The sequence below is a fragment of the Scyliorhinus torazame genome, chromosome 15 (assembly GCF_047496885.1).
Source record: "Scyliorhinus torazame isolate Kashiwa2021f chromosome 15, sScyTor2.1, whole genome shotgun sequence".
Classification (NCBI taxonomy): domain Eukaryota; kingdom Metazoa; phylum Chordata; class Chondrichthyes; order Carcharhiniformes; family Scyliorhinidae; genus Scyliorhinus; species Scyliorhinus torazame.
The window spans coordinates 148,808,142-148,829,657 of record NC_092721.1 but is presented as its reverse complement, the minus strand read 5'-3'; the positions used below and the strand labels follow the sequence as shown (position 1 = coordinate 148,829,657).

Below are 21,516 nucleotides of genomic sequence, written 5' to 3'. Positions count from 1 at the left end.
GTGTCAGAAATTTATAAGGAGCTGATAGATTGGAAATGCGCATAGGGGTAGTGAAGCGCAAGTGGGAGGAAGACTTGGGCATGTCCGAAGCTTGGGGGATTCTGACAGGGGTTTGCTGACGTTATGTCGGAGGTCCTGAAGGTGAAGGTGGTCCAGAGTCCAGAAGTAGCAATCTTTGCAGTGTCAGAAGACCCTGGAGTCGAGGGGACGAGAGAGGCTACTGTCTTGGCCTTTGCCTCCCTGGTAGCCCGGAGTTGCATATTGTTGGAATGGAGGGACTCTGGGCCCCTGAAACCAGGGGTGTGGGTGAGTGACCTGGCAGTTTCTCAGGTTAGAAAAAATAAAGTTTGTCTTGAGGGGTTCTGTGGAAGGGTTTGCCCATTCATCCCATTATGCCTGTGCCAGTTCTTTGAACGAGTTATCAAATGAGTCCCCCTCTCCATTTCTTTCCCCGTTGCTCTCCAAATGTTTCCGTTTCAAATATTTATCCAATTCCCTTTTGAAAGTTATGATTGAATTGGCTTCTTTCACCTTTCAGACAATGCATTCAAGTTAATAACAGTGGGCTGTGTAAAGGAAATTCTCCTCATCTCTCATTTGGTCTTTCATTATTTATACACCAATTCAACTTGCAAACAGCATGAAGTTATATAATGAAGTGGGTGAAATTCAGTCTTGTACGCAGGTACAGTTAAACTTTGAACTGACCTTGGAAACCTCTGTGACGAGACAAAATATCTTTCAAAATTCAATTAGTCATGGCTACACAAATGTTTTGCAGACAGAGGCCGTAAACCTTCGTGATGAGACATAACAATGTAGATTCTGGAACCTTGTTAAGTGGTGGCTATTCAACATTTGTCCTCAAGTAGAGGCCTTCACTGAACTGATATTCTGAAAGTTTTTGTGTCTGTGTACATGTGAACTTTTGACATGTTTCTATGCTAGTCTTGAACTAGCTTCAAAGGAGCATCTGATCCATTATCCCCACCCAATTACTGATGTGCAAGTTCACACTTTAAGGGTGGGTGAGGTGGCAAGACAAGAGGAAAAAATGTAAACAAAAATGAAAAATGCAATAAAAATTATTTCATTCTGTGCATTTTATTTTACAAATACTTAAAATATTACTTTTTATTCCCACATCCATGCTGCCTTCAATCCACAGATACTATCAATGCTGTTTCTTGACTTACCCACTAAGAGGCATTCTAAGACTGAAAATTTAAGGTTTGTGATAAATGGGCTTCCTGTATTTCATCAGTTACATTTCAATCAATATACCTTCAAAAATAACTTTTGGTACTGTGGCATAAATAAGTTGCCAATTAATAAAATTGCAGAAAATGTGTAAATTTTGCTTTTAATTTAGCACATAAAGGTTTTCTGGCTATATAATCATGCTGGAAAGTTTGAATTTAGAATAAGAAAAATGAAGCACGCTTGACAAGTTATTTAAAAGAACTACTTGCAAGCATTTGACAACAATTAATGCAGTGGCCGAGCAAATTTTCCTTTGCTGTAAATACTTTACTGGCCATAAGAGGGTGTCAGGAACCAGTTTGTGCATTGGAACTAAAGATGACACTGCCCAACAGAGGAAAGCATCCAGAAAATAACTGAAGAAATATTTGCGCAGACAAGCATGTGTTAAAGTGACCATTGCATAGATTGCAAGCTTTTAAAGAATTAGGAAAACAATTAGGCATGGAAACTAAATAAAAGAGAACGTACAGAACAACTAGTTCAAGAAAGATCGCTTATGGCTCCAGCTATCCATGTAGTCTTTAACTAGCAAAAATTGGGATCAAGAGTGTTCACTCAACACATTATAGTCATTCCAATATTTGATAAAATTTAACAGTAGTAAAGTTAACACTATAAGTTTTCAAATTTATTGTCAGAATACTTGCTTCGTTCATGTAAAATGGTACAGTATACGTTACATTTTTTAATGAATTCTACGGCTCTCCAACATCTCACACTTATGTTAAGAGCGCTCAATAAAAGCACACACATTTTCATTTAAGAAAAAACTTGATTCAACATAAAGGAAATCTACTACACAATGTCAGCTTTGCAAATTCATGACAAAATATCTCAGCTGAAGCTGCAAACATGGAGACACATCACGTGCCTTTTGTTTGCCACCCCCAAAGCATGCTCACAAATCATCAACACCAATAGAAAAAAATAAACACTGCCCAAAGTAAATGTCCTTTGAAAGGCTGGATAAAGATCATAGATACAATACTCATTACAGTTCATCTACTGCTGGTAAAATTAATCATAGCAGCTGTTGTATGTCAGGTCAATTGTAAAGAATGGGATGGGGTTGGCTTAAGGTGAGTTTGAACAGTGTGGATACAAAGTTCAAACTGCCTAGCTGGAGTCTTTGGGAGGTTACAATCAGTTGATAAATTATGAAGCTTACATACAATAAAATCTTGCGCTGCAAATACATTTGACATAAAACACTGAGACAAGAAGTAACCTACTACAAAATGCACCTAAACTTGAAATTTGTACCAAATAATGTATAGTCTGCATCATGGATACCTTGACCTTTAAACATAACTGTTCTTCAAGTACCAGATTAGAAGATATTTTCTTGCTACTAGTAAAACATTGTTATACAGCAAGAACATTCATCACCAAAAATTAGAAATGGTTGCTCTAGCACATTCACAGCTTCAACTGCTACAATCTGTAACCATAAAGGGGAAAAAAGAATAATTGGTCTGAAGAAGTAGGTCAAGTAAACTATGGAAGCAGCATGTCAATAAACACAAACTGTGCTAGAGCTTTCTTTTCAAGTCTAAACCAAGTACTTTATATTATGGAGACACTGCTCCATCTGTGGGAAGAGAAGAACTTGGCTAATGTGGTTACACAGTACATTCTTGGGAACTGAGCCAAACCCAGGCTGCCAGCTATATGCTCAGTCGGTGGTCTCAGTGAGTGCATTAAGCTTGGGAAATAGCTCCAGGTCAGTACCGGTGTGCCTGGTGTGAGTACTGTGGGGGCTGCTGGGAGGTAGTTGAATATCCCATACTGCTTTGTGGTTGTGATGTGCTTGGTCCAGGATTCTGATAGGCAGCATGTGGGTTGGAACGCTGCAAAAGAAAAAAAAGATAATATTTATTTTTATTTCTTACTCAACTTAAAATCTAGAATTATAGTCACCTATATTCTGTTTTGAAAGCCAGTTTATGTTGTAATCTTAAATGAACACATCATGGTTGGGGGGGGGGGGTGCTGCCATTGCTACTTCAGGTTACCCTGACTCAATTTAATGCCAATCAGCCACACACTTGGTTGGTGGCAGCATCTTAGCGCAAATATCCCGCTTCTGGGAGTTGCTGGCCAAACAGAATTCAGCAGCTCTCCAGTACCAGCAATGTCACTGAGAGCAGTGTCCATTGCCAAGATTGCAGTAGAGCACAGGAGCAGGCTTATTGCTGGCACTGTGGAGCAAGTAGGTGAGGCAGGGTCACAGGGGTCAGTGAGGCAGGATCACAGGGGTCAGTGAGTATGTCCCTACCCAAGTAGGAGGGAGGGGGCGGGAGCAAGTTTAAAGAGCAGGTAGGGATCTTCCTGCAGAGGCAGCCCTTGCCACCTTTGAGTCTCTCTCTTGTGCACAAGCTGACAAGTAGGAGATATTCCTCCCCACCCCCCCTCCCCCTGGCTCTGGACTTAATTGGTGGGAAGTCATGGAGAAAACAGGAGCTCAATCCCACATATGCTCTTCCACTTTCAAGCCCACTCTTGTAAGGCGCATCACATTCTGCCCAATATTCTTTACTGAATTTCATTGCTCAATGGACTTTCAAGACTTTTTGATATTTATGGCTTGTTTAAAGCATGTATAATATCAATGCATGTTTAACAGTAAAATGTGGTTAATACAACATTCCTCTAGAGTAATCAAGTTCCCTTTGAGAAACAAATCAAAGGAAAAATTGATTTTAGGGGAAAACATTTACTCCGACCACTGCAAACCTTTAAAAAGCATGTTACGCTGAATTAAGAGCTCTGTACCTGATAATCTGAGGTCATGATAAGTCCACCTGAGGTAGTGGTAGGGGGAACAACTCTGACTTTCTTGAGGGGTGGTCCTTGTGTGTGACTGTTGTCTTGGTTCCCTGGATGGCCACCTCCATTAGTGTGATTATTGCCTTGCTGTTGCTGTTGGTTCTTCTCAATTTATCAAAAATGGAGAGAGAGAGAAAAATCTGAACCAGCATATTCCACCATCTAGAATCATTACTGAGTTTGGTGTACAAAAATCTACAATTTAAATAGTTATTCATTTTAGAAAAGCTTTTCACTAATTAGCATAAGTGATAGACTACAGATGCAGTTGGATAAAAATCAGTCAACTAATTTAAGCACAATATCCTGCAACCAAAAACTATCTTGCCATTTTAAAAAACTAATGAGATGTGGGCATTGCTGGCCAGGCCAGCAGTTATTTCCCATCCACATTTGCCCTTGAGAAGGTGGATTGTTGCAGTCCACGTGGCTCAGGTACACCCAGAATGCTGTTATCTGCTGTCACGATGTAATTTTATCCAGCACGTTATACAATCATAGAAAAGTTACATCACAGGAAGCCATTCAGCCCATCTTGTCCATGCCATCCTGAGGTCACCCAGGTGCCTTTTCTAATCCCACCTTCCTGTACCCGGTCCATAGTCCTGCAGCTTAGAGCACTGAAGGTGCAAATACAGATACTTTTAAAAAAGAGTTTAGGGTCTCTGCCTCCACCACCAACTCGAGCAGTGAATTCCAGACTCCCACTACCCTCGCGTAAGAAAGGTTTTCTTCATGTCCTCTTTACACTTTCTGCCATTTATCCTGAATCTATGTCCCCTGATTCTAGAATTCTCCACCAAGAGAAACAATTTTATCCTGTCCAACCGATCTCTTCCCCTCTTAATTTTGTACACGTCAATTAATTGACCCCTCAGCCTTCTCTGTTCCAAGGAAAATAATCTCAACCTATCCACTCTCTCCTCATAGCCACACTTATCTAGCTCTGGCAACATTCTTGTAAACCTCCTCCGCAGTCCCTCCAGAACAATAACATCCTTCCTATATGTGGCAACCAGAGCTGGACACAATATTCCAGTGTTTTATACAATTCTAACATTATGCCCGTACTTTTATATTCTATACCTCTGCCAATGAAGGACAGCATTCCATATGCTTTCTTAGCAACCTTGTCTACTTGAACTGCTGCCTTTAGGGACCTGTGTATGCCAAGATCACTCACTTCTACTCCTCTTAGTATATTTCCATTTATACTCCCTACAACTGTTTGACCTCCCTAAATGCATGACCTCACACTTCTTTGTTTTAAATTCCATCTGCCACTTTTTCGCCGGCTCCACCAATCCAGCTATATCGTTTCGAAGATTATAGCTATCCTGTACACTGTCCACTACTCGGCCAATTTTTGTGTCATCTGCAAATTTACCAATCATGTTCCCTACGGTCACATCCAAATCGTTAATATATAACACAAACAGTAAGGGTCCCAACACCGAGCCCTGTGGAAGCCCACTTGAAATAAATTTCCAATTACAAGGGCAACCATCGACCATTACCCTTTGTTTTCTATTATTAAGCTAACTTTTTTATCCAGCTTGTCACATTGCCCTGTTCCCATAGACTTTCACTTTCTTGACAAATCTCCTTTGTCAAATGCCTTGCTAAAATCCATGTACACAACATCCACTGTTGAACTGCAAACTGATTATATAAGTCTAATTTTTGTTTAATTTCAGGCAGTGCACAATAAAAGTGACTTTTCTGTGTTCTGTTCTCTATGCTTACCTTGTCTCCTTTATCATCAGGTTCATCTTCTGTAAGAAATTCTCGTTTTGGATATGGAATCTGACAACCGGCAAAAACACTGCAAAATTTTAAATAAGAGTATATTGAAAGTCACAATCCAAGCCAGCTACATATCGCAGTCTTGACTTTGACATTTACTAAAGAAAATAAGTACAGCATTCTTATGAAAGCTAGCATCCCTTTCCAAAGAAATTAAAAGTTTGTGTCAATTGTTACTATACGCAGTAGAAATCTAATTTAAATAATTTCTTTCCAATTAAGGGGCAATTTAATGTGGCCAATCCACCTACCCTACACATCTTTCGGATGTGGGGGCGAGACCCATGCAGACACGAGGAGTATGTGCAAACACCACACAGACAGTGACCCGGGGCCGGGATCAAACCCGGGTCCTTGGCGCCGTGAGGCAGCAATGCTAACCACTGTGCCACCATGCCACCTGGAAATCTAATTAATAATGATGCAATGTAATAGTTCAAAATATAAGTTTGAATATTGTTGAAAAGAGACATGTTACCGAACGAAGCTGGTCAACCAGACATTGCAAGAATGTCAAATTTCAAATGATCGTAATGATTTATGCTGCAGGAGAAAACGAGCTGACCTGTTGGCAAGTCAACTCTGATTGGCTAAGGCATTGCTATGGAGAAATCAACAGGGAACAGAGGAGTAATTTTTTTAAAAAGGCACATGGCTTGAACATATTTATTTTGCTTGCAGAGAACGGGATATGAATGTTATGTCACTTCTAGCAAGCGTAAATGAACATGTCACGAGTTTGACTGATTATCTTAAATTGGTTGTTAATTTACAGCTTAGCACACTCAGGATTGTTCAGCAAGTACAGCCCAATCGCGGAGTCACAGGTAATAGGAGGGGCGTAATTTATTGGAAATGTTTCCAAGTGTGGTAGCGAGCGGGAACTGCTGCGAGCTTCCCGACACTCAGCCCAGCGAGGCCGTCACCGCTATAAAACATTAATTGATCCACTAAACGAGGCACCACAGGCTTCATGCCTCAAACGACTGTCCTGCAGCTAATTCACCGGGACAGCACTCACTAGCTCCCCCCTAACAAGGGAGAGCAGCACAGTCAACCACCACACAGCTCGCAGCCATGCCACCGAGGAGACCAGGCGCACGATTTGGGGATGCTGACCTGACCAGACTGTTGAAGGTGGTCAAAATCAGATGGGATGTCCTGTTCCTCCAAGGGTCAGCAACGGGGCAAACAGTGCCACCTGGGAGGAAGTGACAGCGGCCGCCAGCTCAGGGGGGGGGTCGTCACCAGGAGGACCGGCACCTAGTGCCGTAAGGTCAATGGCTTCCACCAGGCCGCACCGTGCCCCAGCACACCTATGTCCAGCACTGCTACCCACATTGGCCCCCACCCCCTAAAACTCCCCATCACCCCCCCATACTCTCCATCCCTGCCCCCCTCCCTGCAATGAACGACGCAAACAGCTCACGATGTCCCCTCTGTGTCCCCGTAGAAGTTGGTCCACAACAGATGGGAGAGGGCCCAGATGGATGGCGGGATGTCAGACATCAGAGTCCTCACCCCCTATGAGGAACGAGCCCTGGAGGTCGTGGGGGTGGCCGAGTAAAGTCTGTTACCGACGCAGAAGTTGGCGTACGACGCAGTGATGAGGATCCACCGGTCCCCACCCAGATGACCTGTCACGCGCGTTGTTAATGCCATGCAGAATGACCCATCCCTCCCACGGACCACCTGGGACGGTGTGTTCACCCACCCCCCCGCCTCTCACGAGAACACCTCTGAGGAGAGCACCATTTTCAAGGATTAGCTGACATCCCTACCCTCCAACAATACAGAGCATATACCTCGGTGGGCGACAGGCTTCTGGGTAACATTCTGGTGAGTGCCACAAAGCTGCTGATGCACATCAGGTGCAAGCAGGAACATCCAGGCCAGACACCAGTAGGAGGTCAGCTGGATCCCAGGATCCAGGTAGGTCCCAGTCAGATGCTGAGCCTCTGGACCCGTAGCTGATGTAGACGCTAGGGTGCAGCCGTGATGGGGATGCAAGTGACACTCCAGCAGGTCCACAGCCAATTGGAGGAATCCCAGAGGCTACGGACACAGGAGATGGCGCCAGAAATGCCTGGCACAGAGACCAACACTGCTAAGGTGGCAACCACAGTGGATAGTCTGATGCACGATGTCAGCAGCATGAGTGGAGGTGTCCAAGGTGCGGCTCAGTCGGTGACGGCCATCACTGAGTGCCTCAGCAGCATGTCCCAGTCGCTGGGGGATGTGACGCAGTTCCAGGTGGATCTTGATGAGGCGCTGCGAATAATGTCCCAGTCACAGGTGAGCTTTGCTGGGGCACTCCAGAGCATGTCCCAGTCACGGTGGAGCATCGGCGTGGGCATTGACACCATGCTGCAGACATTAGGGAGCCAGCAGGGTTGATAAAGCCAGATGACGCAGGAGCAGCCGGGGCTTGATCCAGCTGCCCCTCCGTCCCCAGGGGAACCCCAGGACCAGGAGGAGGGGGTGCTAGGTTCCAACCTGGAGTCTGCTTATGGAGTGGTGATGGCGGCCACCAGCTCCCCCCGGTACCCACACCCCCCTGACAATGGCGCATCTTGGAGGCAGCACCTGGAACAGGGTGGCATGATGGGGCATGTGCCACCAGCATGTGGGCTGGGGCCCTCCAGCCCCAGGGCCCCCAGAGGACGCCCCTCAGGGGCATTGAAGGCCACAGGATGCGGTAGGCAGCAGGCTGTCTCCACCTCTTATGTGCATCCTGGGGACACATCTAGGTGCAGCTGTAGAGCACGGAAGGCTAAACAGGTATAGGATCACTGAGAAGGCACGGAGGGGGAATGGGGGGCAACGTGGGGCCACACCATCAGGGTTTGGGGCAGTTGGGAACACATGCGTATAGCATTAAAAAAGTCGCATTCGAGAAATAGGACGTCTCTGGCACTTTCTTCCACAACGTGGGTCGAACACCAATCTCCTGCCCCAGCTCCCTGAACATTGAGGTCCTGGATGCCTCTTTCACACCTTGCCCAGGCACACCGTGTACAGGTGGCGTGTGAGCAAACACTCAGCAGACAGGCAAGAGTCAGACTATGGCACAGATTGAGTAGCACCAGTGCCATGCTCTCAACGGGTTATTATCACCCCCGCCTTCGACAATGACCCGCTACTCAGTTCCATCACCCTGGAGCGATGTCACACAGACCCAACCTTTTGTGATACTTGGCCGTTCCAGGATAATTTGAGGTAGACTTTTAAGGTCTGAAAGTGACAGCATTTGGCTCAATTGCGAGTTTGCGCAATAATAATGATCTGATCAGGATAGTCATTGTCCCACAGGATAGCTTTGACAGCCTCTATTTTTGCATCAAGCTCGCAAGGTGAGAAAATTGTTAGGGTCCTATTTTTAAGATTGCAGATAAGGCAATTTTTATAGCATATATACATTTTTAGATACATCGTGTATACTATGCAATGAAAGTAGGCTTGTGGTAGACAGTAGTGGAGAATCCATTAGCAGGTTTCTCAATTCGCATATCAAGAAAACGGAGCACATCAGACTGCTCCATCTCAAAATGTGAATTTGAGCATGAGATTCAGCTTCAGCAACATGTCTCTCACTTCAGCAAAATGCAAGTACAGTAATTTTCTGTTGGCAAAGGAACATAAAGCTACTGTTATATTAGTACATGCTGTGAAAGTTAGATATCCAACACAAAGCCTCCCTCAATTAATCTTGGAGACTCTTATTTTATTAGTGAATCATATGCAAAATAGCATATATGTCACCACTCCAGATGGTATTTTATTTATTATTTAACTTAAAATATGTCCAACTCAAACGTAGACATTTACTTCATGAAATGCCATTAAAAGCACTGTTGGAACGGAATAAATATTTAAATACAATAAAATCCCAGTTTTAACGATTTCCTTGTTCACGTATTTGCTTATCTGCACTTTGTACACTCATCGTATGAGCAATATTTGATTATCCACGCTTTCCCCTCTCTCTGTTTTCCCTGAGAAGATGGCAACCATAACGGAGTGGAGACCTAAACACGTTTTAACATGGAGGTGCTGTTGATGTTTCAAGAAGAGGACTTGCCTTGGACATTTAATTACCTTTCTTTAAGCACCTTTCCGACGGGGTGAGAAGCGGTGCCTGGAATGGTGTGCAGCCCGAGCAGAAAGATTAACCTGGAAATGTCTGAATCTCTTGGTCTTGAGCTACAATTACGGCTCTGCTGCTCTATTCCATTTTGAAATGTTCACAGATCTTGTCTGCTAGTTTTGAGAAGATTCATTTTTTCTCAGTTGAGGATAGTCTCTTTTTAAAATTTTCAATAAATAATAATGTCTTGTATTTCATACAATTTACAGTGCAGAAGGAGGCCACTCGGCCCATCAAGTCTGCAGCGGCCCTTGGAAAGAGCACTCAACTTAAGCCCACACCTTCATCCAATCCCCATAACCCAGTAACCCCACCTAAGCTTTTGGACACTAAGGGGCATTTTAGCATGGCCAATCCACCTAACCTGCATATTGTTGGGACTGTGGGAGGAAACTGGAGCACCCGGAGGAAATCCATGCAGACACGGGGAGAACCTGCAGACCCCGCACAGACAGTGACCCAAGCCGGGAATCGAACCTGGGACCCTGGCACTGTGAAGCAACAGTGCTAACCACTGCGCTACCGTGCCACCGTATCACTCAGAGAATTCACCCATCTGTCATCTCAGTGTACCACAATTTGTTGCACAAACCAATACTGCCCTTACATTGCTGAAATCTATCTAATTGACTGCTGAAATCTATCTAATTGACTCCCACTGAAAAGGATTCATCATTCTTAATTTCACCGTTTGAGGCTTTGCGGGGACATAACCCCCATGAATGGCAGGACTTTAATGTATTTTGAGAATCTGCTGTCATAATCCTGATTCACGCCTTTGTCATTTTCATATCTCTTGCTCTCACGCCTGACCCACTATCCTCCCAACATTGTAAACTTCAGCTTATTCAAAACTCAGTTGCACATATCCCATCCTGCACAAAGTCCTACTCAGCTATCAGTCTTTATTGATATACATTGGTTCTCATTCTCCCAATTTAAAATTCTCATCTAATTGAATAAATTACCTCGTGGCATTAACTGTTCCTTTCCCCCCCCCCACCTCCACCGGTTACATTCTCCAGCACCTCCTGCTTAAGCTTCTTCCTCTTTAAAAAAAACTTTGGTCAATCCTCTGACCAGCAATTTCTTTGGTTCCGCATTCATTTATTTCTAATTATACCTCAAACACCGTGGAAAGTTATACTACAATAAAAGGCATAATGCAAGTAATAGTTATTTTGAAATCAACATACTCTGATGTAGGGAGTGGGTCTTCAAGGAAGTAGGGGTCCTGCATTGCCTGTTCGGAGGTGATTCTCTTGGTTGGGTCCATTGTGAGTAACTTCTGAAGCTGAAATTGAGTGGGGATTGAAGAAAAAATGATCAACTGTGCTGGTAATCACTAAAATTAAGTGATGGCTATGGCATCATTTTTCACAGAATGACCCTTTATCAGTACAAGAAGTCTAAACTGGAATCACAACCATGAAAAAAGGTGTTTTTTTTATGCTTATAAATATATGAGGAATTATGTAACCTAGTAAAGGAATTGGTAGCCCAAGATTTAAGGATTACATAGGAACACTACACCATAAACAACTGAGATTAAGCATGCCATGATTAATCAAAAAGTACCAATTATATAATGAGGCACTGACGCATGCAAAATAAGTAGAATTTAGGAGTGCTTTTAAATAACCATGTCAATCAGGGCTTGGATTTAAAGCAATGATGCTGATACAAGCATAGCATGCTGACAAGATTATATTCATGTACTAGGCTATTGTTTGAAATGCATACAATATTCAAACATCATGAGATTTTTATTCTGTTGAACTGTAATATGGGTGTTAAGTCAGAACCTTTGGGAATGGGAAGAGCTTTGCAAATAATTTTAATACTTCTTTTAATATCATGAAATTATAATTGCAAATCTAAAGATTCTCTTTCGGACAAAATACTTGTTTACTAATGTTGAAACCATTTAAAATCCAAATTTAAATCACTTTTGCAATATCAGAGAAAGGACTTGGAATTAGAAATGGGCACATTCAGTTGCAAGAGCCAGCACCACTAGAAGGACTGAAAGGGTACCTTTTCTACTTTAATTTCCATGCTTCTATTCTGCTCACGAGTTCAAAAATATATATCAACCCAAAAGGATCTAGAAATATCACAGATCCTGTCACATGATGTGATGTGTCTCCTGTTCCTGCTTTCATAGATAACATTAATAAAAGCTTTTGTTTGAGGTCATGCAGAACTACGTTTACCTTCAGTATGAACAAATTTCCACATTAAACAGACTGCCAAACTGTGCCGCAATGCTACGAAAACTAATTTCAAGTTCAGTGTGGCATTTATAGTATATTAGAAACATGGCTCAACATAAATTTAGAGGATAAATTTATAGGGAGTTAGGTTCTAATTTTAACCTTTTGACTACACCACAGTGTATGTTCAATATCTGTGAATCTCTTCATTATTAGTACTGTACCAAGAGATTTATTTATTTTTCTATACATCAGATTTTGTTTTTGCTTTTTTTTTTGAGGATAAACATTCCCATTTTAATTAAATAGACCATGTTGAGTTCAATTTCTGACCTTGCTTTCCAATTTATTTGTATTCTTACTGACTTTCATCTTTTCCTTATCGCACATGGCATCTCTCCAGGTTTGACTGAGGTCATGCTGCATCTTGACTTTTATTCAACTTCTCTTTGATGTACAATATACACTCCTATCCAAGGTTTTGCAACATTTTAGAAGCATAAAACTTCTTCCTGGCTCGATTAGCCCTTCCATTCTTAATCATTACATTCACAGATTGACAAGAACAATAGCAAGCTTTTAACTTATGCACTGAATAGTTGTACTTATAATGGGTTATTCAATACCAGTTATGTTACTGGTCCTGTAATCTTAATCTGGAGACATGAGTTCAAATTCTACCAAGGTAGTTGTGGAATTTGCACTCAGTTAACTTTTAATTACAGATTTATTTAATTATCAGTAACACGATTGTGGTGGTGCAGCTCCATGGGGCCTAACGCGCAGGAGCATGTGAATCCCAATCAATGGGGAAATTATGCAGGCACCGGGAGCGGGGTTCCGGGCAGAGTGGACCCTGGAACCAAAGAGTGAAGACTCATTTAGTGATTGCATATAGTTTATCTTCACTTGTTACCGATAAATCCTTGTTCCGTTAAACTGGAAGTCTCCCTAGTATTGCCTTGTGTCACCACAATGATCAAACTACCAGACTGTCACAAAATATAACTGGGTCCACCAATGTCCTTGAGAGAAAAAAATCTGTTGTTACAGTCTGGCCTACATGCGACTCCAGGTACACAGTAATGTAGTTGATTCTTAACTGTCCTCAGAAGTGGCCTAGCAAGCCACTGAGTTGCATCAAAGCTGCTACAGTAAAGTCCAATAAGTATACCAGACAGAACACAGCTTAAGTAGTGTACTCTTTCCAAGGGCCGGCACAGACTTAATGGGCCAAATGGCCTCCTTCTGCACTGTAAATTCTATGATTCTATGACATGGCATCCACCTGGGCACTGGAGATGATAAAGATTGACCCAGGCAACATTGATCTGCAAAATCATCTTCAGTGACATCTGGGGGCCTATGCCAAAATTCAAAGAGCTGACCCAAAGGTCAAGCCACAGCCTCACATATTCATCGAATCATACCATATAACCAATGACCTAGACACCTCCATCACCATCCCTGGTTACGTACCGTCTCAGTGGCAGGACAAACCAAACAGAGGTGGGAGCACAGTGCTATACAGTCAGTCAGAATGGCCCTCGGAGTCCTCAACATTGACTCCAGAGCCCATGAAGCCTCACACCATCTGGTCAAACATAAACAAGGAAATCTGCTGATTACCACCTATAGTTCTCCTCCAACTGATGAATGAGAACACTTCCATGTTGGACTTCCAATTGGAAGAAAAACTGAAGGCGGCAAGGGCAGAGAATGTAATCTGGGTGGAACACTTCAACGTTTCATCACTAAGGGTGGCTTGGTAGCACCACTATTGACTGACCCAGCCAAGTCTTGAACGACTGCAAGACTGGACCTGCAGCAGATGGCGAGAGAAACAAAAGGGGAAAAAAATCTGCTTAACCTTGTCCTCACCAATCCGCCGGTCCCCAATGCATCTATCCATGTTAGCATTGGTAGACGTGGCCATCACACAGTCCTATATTGTCAAAGTCTGAGGACATCCTCTTTTAGGGGCAGCGCGGTAGCACAGTGGTTAGCACTGTTGCTTCACAACACCAGGGTCCCAGGTTCGATTCTCGCTTGGTCACTGTCTGCGCGGAGTCTGCACGTTCTCCCCGTGTCTGCGTGGGTTTCCTCCGGTTTCCTCCCTCAAGTCCTGAAAGACGTGCTGTTAGGTAAATTGGACATTCTGAATTCTCCCTCTGTGTACCCGAACAGGCGCCGGAATGTGGCGACAAGAGGATTTTCACAATAACTTCATTGCAGTGTTAATGTAAACCTACTTGTGACAATAATAAAGATTATCATATTATCACATCAAACTGCGAAATGGAATAGATTCAGAACAGATATAATGGCTGAAAACTGGACATCGAATAGGCTCTATGGGTATCAGCAGCAGCTGAATTTATTCCATCACAATCTGTAACTTCACAACCTGATATATTGCTCACTCCATCATCATGAAGCCAAGGGACCAACCCTGGTTCAGGAGGAGTGTAGGGAGGACAGCATACCAGGACTAGCACCAGGTATATCTAAAAATTAGATCCCAACTTGTTGAAGCAAGGATTAAATGCACACTAAACAACAGAAACAAGCAGGACAGGCAGAGCTAAGCAGTCCCACAAACAATGGATTAGATCAAAGTTCTGCCATCCTAATACACCCAGTTGTGTAAGGTGGTGGACAATTAAGCAAATAAGGGGACGAGGAGGGTCCATGAACGCATCTATCCTCAGTGATGGTGGATCCAAGCATATCAGTGTAAAATACAAGGCTCAAGAGTTTGCAACCTCTTCAGCCAGAAGTGCTGAGTGAATGGTGCATCTTTGCCTCCTCCTGAAGTCCCACAGCTGAGCATTCTCAGCTCATCAAAGGCTCTGGGACCCAACAACATTTATGCTGTATTGCTGAAGACTTGTGCACCAGAACTATCTGTGCCCCGAGCCAAGTGTCCCAATACAGTTACAACACTGGCACTTACCCAACAAAATGCAAAATTTTCCAGGTATGTCCAGTGCTTGAAAAGCAGGACAAACTCAATCTGGCCATCAATTCACTCTCAATCATCATTAAACTGACAGAAAGGTGACATCAACAGTGCTACTAAAGTGGCACTTATTCAGCAACAACCAGGTCATTGTTGGGTTCTGCCAGGAACATCATGTCTTTGGCCTCAAGACAATGTTGGTTCAAACATGGACAAAAGACCTGAATAGCTGAGAGGAGGTGAGAGTGACCGCCACTGACATCAAGGCAGCATTTGACCGAATACGGTCCGAGTAAAATAGAAGTTGATGTGAATCAGGGGAGCTCTCCACTGGCTGGAGTCATGCCTACACAAAGGAAGATGGGTGTTTCCAGATGGAAACCAATCATCTCAGTTGCAGGATATCACTGTAGGAGTTCTTGAGGGCAATGTCCTAGGCTCAACCAACTTCAGCTGTTTCATTAGTGACATTCCCTCCATAGAATGTCAGTAATGGGGATGTTTGCTGCTGAATGCAGATTCTTCAGTTCCATTTTCATTTCCCAAATATTGATCAGTTCATCTCTGCATGGAACAAGACCTGGACAACATTCAGACTCAAGCAGGTAGATGGCAAACTACATTTGAACCACACACATGCATGGTAATGACCATCTGCAAAAAGCGAGAATCTAGCCATCTCTCCATTATATTCAACAGGATTACCATCACTGAAACGCCCAAATCAACATGCTGTGAATCACTACTGATCAGAAATTTAAATCGTGTGGCTGCAAGAGCAGGTCACAGACTGACTACACTGGAATCAGCTCACTTCCTGAAGCCTTTCCACTATATAAAAGTCATGAGCGTGCTGGCAAGTGTTTCTTTGATTTGTGATGATTTAATTAATAATTCTGACTTGTTTCTAAAGCTATGCACACAACCCACAAACATATAATATCAAAGCTGAGACTTACCAGATGGAAAGCTTTACTATCTGGTTTTACTTTATGTTTCTCCATATACTTGATAAGGCTGCAGTTGGTATAACTGGAAGAGATAAATTCCAAGCTGTTAACACTTCGAAATGCTGTTTCTTGCAAAGGAAAGAAAAATCTTAATTTCTACAAATTTGAATGCCTATTTACTATCCACAGATCAATGCAAGAGGAAAAACTGTTCTATCTAATATTAGAAAAAAAAAAATCAGAAAAATGGTTCTAAAAAGTGGAATTGCCAGCGGTAAATCATTGTTGAAGAAGGTTCCATAATTATTACTTTTAAAAAGTTGTTTGAAAAAGAGAAACATTAAAAGCAAGGTGAGAAAGCAGGAAGTGGACGGGGTTTGGTATACAAACAACGAAGAAAGCATGATTCCGAGAGAAGATTTTAAAACCTGTTTTGGCGATTAGAGTTCGGAAACCCTTATATGACAATCATCTGGGAGGATTCCGAGGAGGCATCCACAGACATTCAATTGGGGTTTCAGAATGGTGTGTGTATGTGACCACAGGTGTGTCAAAGGGACTTTGGTATCAATGAGACCACCGTAGCTTCAAATGTGCTTCGTCATCCGAGTTAATCTTAAAACCGGTGAGTAATTGTTAACTAATTGGTGGGGGGGCAGATTAACACAGTGGTTAGCTGTCATGGGAGTGTCCCTGTAAGAAATGTTTTTGTCTTCTCACATGGCTTCAGTGATGTCATTATGTGGGTGGAGCTAGGCTGTGGTTCTGGGAGTTAGTTTTACTTTCGCTTTGGTTTGGAGCTGGTTTGTGGCTCTGAGTTTTTACTTTTGTTTTCACATTTGGCTGCTGTACTCAGACACAGAGTATCTCTATCTTGGGCTGTATCTCTATTTTCAATTTTAAAGAGTTATTCCAAGGAAGAAACCCAATGATCATAGTTACCTGCTGACTTTGGTGAATGGGATCTTGTTATTAAATTGGAACAGTTAAAGGGGGAATTTATTAAGGGTTATACATAGAGTACTGTAGCTGTGTGGGGTATTTATGTTTGTAGTTGATAAAAATGCTTTGTGTGTGTTTATAAAAATGTTAACTAAATTTGTAGAATAAAGCTTGTTTTTTGATTAAAAGTGCTTAAGGACTCTGTTGAATAACACCTGAAAGGCAGGCCCTTGTGCTCACCGTAACCAAAATCAATAAACAGTTGTGGGTCAGGTGAACTCCAAGACACACTTTGGAGTTTTCTAAACCCTGGCCGATAACAGATTGGGGGCTCGTCCAGGATAAAAGTCTATCTTTTGTGATTGGGTTGGTTTAGTGAACTTAAAGACAGTGAGGGATGAGGATATTTGTGTTTGTTTTTCAGATGTTGTATTCAAGTTTAAATAGGGAGTGTGTTGTGGGCAATGACTCTTTCAGAGGCTCAGAAGTTTTTTGGGGAGGAGAAGAACACATTAGTACCTTACAAACAGAGACTAAAAAAAGGCTTTTAGATTTGGCAAAAACATTGCAGTTAACATTGCCTGACAAAATACGAAAAGAGGTAATTGCGGTGGTAGCTGAGCATTTAAAATTGCGAGACACAGTCAGAATCATTGGAAATGGCAATAATTCAATTGCAGATCAAGCAGCTTGAACATGAAAAAGAATTAAAGCAGCTTGAATATGAAATGAGGGAAAAAGAGCAAATAGTCTGAGCAGAATAACAAGAGAGAGAAAGGGAGGTACAGATCAGGGAAAAAGAAAAAGAGAGAGAGAGGAAAAAGAAAAAGTGAGACACTCTGAACTTCAGAAACTGTCCATGAAACGTGAAAGTCAGTTAAAATTGTAAAGAGAAACGTATAGTCTGAGGATAGTGAGCAAGAGCGTCATCGTTGAAGGCTTGGTGGGGATATATTTAAATATGTCCAAGCATTGCCAAGGTTTAATGAGAAGGATGTAGAAGCCTTTTTCATTTCAATTGCAGATCCAGCACCTTGAACATGAAAAAGAATTAAAGCAACTTGAATATGAAATGAGGGAAAAAGAACGAATAGCCCTAGCAGAACAAAAAGAGAGGTACAGATCAGGGAAAAATAAAAAGAAAGATAAATTATTCTATGGTTGGGGGGGGGGTTAAAGGAGTATTGTATTGGAATCCATTTTATTCTCATGTTTAATAAATGTATTTTTCTTGTTGTTAAAATAAATTGGCGGTACTGTGACTCTGTACCTCCACATTTGCTTAAGGAAAAGCTCCATCCAGTTATAACATCAACTGTGATCATGAAAAAGAATTAAAGAAGCTTGAATACAAAATGAGGGAAAAAGAACGAATAGCCCTAGCAGAACAAAAATACAGAGAAAGGGAGGTAAAACATGAAGTAGCATTCGGACACAAACATTAATTTCACAAATATACCATCCTCAAACTGTTATTATGTGCTTAGAAATGTTTCTTTTTTTTTATAAAATGTTTTTATTGGGGTTTTACTTTTTATACAAAGCAAGGATGAACGTGAACATACACAGAAAATATACACATACTGGTTACCATTCACTATGTACATCGGTTACATTTTATCTTTCTCAGCAAGGGCCTAGTTTTGGCTAGGTCTCCTGCTCCCAACTTTCCTCCTGATCTCGCTCCCCTTCTTGTTATCTGGCGTGCTTTCTTTGTTCGGTGGGTCTTCCAACCTGGACCTGTTTGGGTGGCATGGTGCTAAGTATACTCTTACTTGTTAGGAATGATTGGGTTCTGTGCTTCTTTATTCCCCCCCACCCCCCCCCCCCCCCCCCCTCCCCACCCTCTTTTTTTGTTTGTGGCTGTGGTTCTTCTGTGGATCCCCCTTCTGGCTTCTTGGCTGTTGGCTACAAACAGGTCTTGGAACAGACTGATGAATTGCTCCCACGTTTTGTGGAAGCCCTCTTCTGACCCCCAGATGGTGAATTTGTTGCTGTGATCTAGGTATGCTTTGTTTCCCTATCAAAGAGGTTTTTGACTAGGATCCCCCCCAAAAAGTCCTACAATAACAAGAAGCATGGGTGGCCTAGCCCTCCCAAACATGCAATATTATCACTGGGCAGTAACAGTGGAAAGAGCAACAGAATGGATAAAGGAGCCGGAGGCTGAATGGGTAAGAATGGAGGAGGGCTCCTGGCCACGGCAGCGCTCCCATCCCGACCAATAAATTTGTTTTCTGGCTGCACCTGAAGCTTGCAAGATGTCAGTCAGGACTTGATTACTATGTGTCAGAAAAGTTTAACATGCATCACTAGACAATTAATCAACATCACAGTATATTCAAAGAAACTTAAACAGTGGGCAACAACACCGATCAGGGGCTGGATTCTCCGTTAGCCAACGGCAAAATCGTGATCGGGCAGCGAATAGCTTTGGACGCTGAAATCGAGATAGATGCCGGTTTGACACGAAAACGGGATTCTCCGCCCCCCCCAAAAACGACATCATCGCGGCGCTCGCTGCGTGGCCTGAAAGTAGAGTAGCCATATCATTAACGGGCCTGACGCCCGATTCTCCGGGGCCTCAGCGATTCAGCGCCTCGGAAGGGCCGATTTCCCGACGGCGTGTTTGTAATGTGCTTTTAATAATCGTGAACCTGGCATGCTGGCTGTTGAGCGAGAGAGGTGGCGGCGTGGGGTGACTGCGGCGGGGGGGGGGGGGGGGGGGGGGGAGCAACAGGGGTGTCCCCCACAGGACAGGGGCCGTGCCCGGGTACCAACCGCCGTTACTGTGGTCTCTTGCTAGCCACCCACCCCGGCCCCCGGGTGCATGCTGTGACAACAGCTGTAATGATGGGCACCTCGCCCACCCCACCCATCCAGCAGCAACACAGGGCCACACCGATGGCAGCCACCAGTGAGGCAGTGCCAGCCAACGGCAGCAGGGATGGGCGGTAGGACCGAGGGCACCGACAGGGCCGGGGTGTGGGACATGCATGGGCGGGGCCTGCAGTGCCAACTGGGACCACCATGTAGCCCATGGTACCTGGTTGGGCACAGATGCGTGTGTCATGCTAACATGTTTGTCTTTCATCCCATGCAGAAAATAACCTGCAGATCATCAACCTGCGATGCTGGCCGCCGTGGCGATGGCCGCAGCCTTGCATAAAGCCCTGCGGCAGCATGAGCGGGGGCTGCAGCAGAGGAGTGGGCTGCAGAGGTGCAGGTGGCTGTCACTCAGGCTAAAGGGCCACCCACCCAACAGGCCGAGGAGGGGGAGGTGGAGGAGGAGAGGGTGCCAAGGAGGCGCCGGATGAGGGCCTGCGTGTACCGGCGCTGCATTCGTTTGAGGACATCCCGGACCGGGCTGTGGCGGTTGAGCAGGGAAACAGTCATTCACATCTGTCAGATAATGGCACACCTGGCACCGTAGGGGTTTGGGGGAGAACACCCGCTACTGGTGGCCGTCAAGGTGACAATCACGCTAAATTTCTACGCAACGGGGTCGTTCCAGTCGCTGAGTGGGGACCTGTCCAGGATTTCCCAGGCATCAGCGCACAGGTGCATCCGCGCCATCATTGACACCCTGTATGCCCAGACGGAACGGTACATCCGAGTACCCTGTGGACCATGCCCACCAGGATGTCCGGGCATCGGGGATCGCTCCCATCGCCGGTATGCCGCGGGTCTAGGGTGTGATAGAGGGGATGCATGTCGCCCGACGGCCACTAGAGGATAACAGCCCACTGTACACTAACTGAAAGGGGTACCACTCCATGAACATACAGCTGGTCTGCGAACATCAGATGCGCTCATGCACGTCTACGCCCAATAACCGGGCAGTGTACATGACTCGTTCAAACTGGCGCACACTAATGATTCCCGACATGTTCTAGGGACAACCCCCCCCCCCCCCCCCCCCGCGCGCGTGCTGTTGACGCCTATACGGAGGCCACAGACCGACGTGGATACCTGCTGCAATGATGCCCATACCACGACTAGGGGTGTGGTCGAGAGGTGCTTCAGGGTCCTGAAGATGCGCTTCAGGTGCCTGGATGGCGCTGGAGGGGCCCTCCAGTACAAGGTGAGGAGGGTCGCCCGCATTGCGGTGGTCTGCTGCGTCCTCCACAACATTGTGTAGCACAGGGGCGATGTGCTGGAGGAGGATGATGAGGAAGGGCAGGCCTCCTCAGACGGCAAGGATGAGGGGGAGGGGGACAATGAGCGGGACATGGGGCCTGGCCAGGCACGGGAGTCCGCAAAACGCCAGGGCCAGCGCGCACGGGTCGCCCTCATCGCGACCTATTTCACAGACTAGGGCGGAGGGGTCGCTGGCCAGGGGCACGGACACCACATCCCAGACCCACACCCTCTCATCTCCCACACCACCAAACCACC

General features: G+C 44.3%; 1 protein-coding gene across 3 annotated transcripts in view; it reads right to left on the bottom strand.

The window, feature by feature from the left end:
• Positions 1-1,085: 1,085 nt before the first annotated feature.
• The window catches only part of cdk8 (cyclin dependent kinase 8), a 195,419-nt gene continuing 174,988 nt past the window's right edge, over positions 1,086-21,516 (bottom strand). For 2 of the 3 annotated variants that reach the window (XM_072476908.1, XM_072476910.1), the window contains 5 exons: positions 16,186-16,258; positions 11,245-11,342; positions 5,842-5,920; positions 4,042-4,200; positions 1,086-3,116 (listed from right to left, as the gene is read on the bottom strand). In XM_072476908.1, coding sequence (XP_072333009.1) covers positions 2,991-3,116; positions 4,042-4,200; positions 5,842-5,920; positions 11,245-11,342; positions 16,186-16,258 — 535 coding nt within the window. In that variant the 3' untranslated portion in view covers positions 1,086-2,990. The remainder of the gene's footprint in view (positions 3,117-4,041; positions 4,201-5,841; positions 5,921-11,244; positions 11,343-16,185; positions 16,259-21,516) is intronic. The other variant, XM_072476909.1, reaches the window with a different exon arrangement.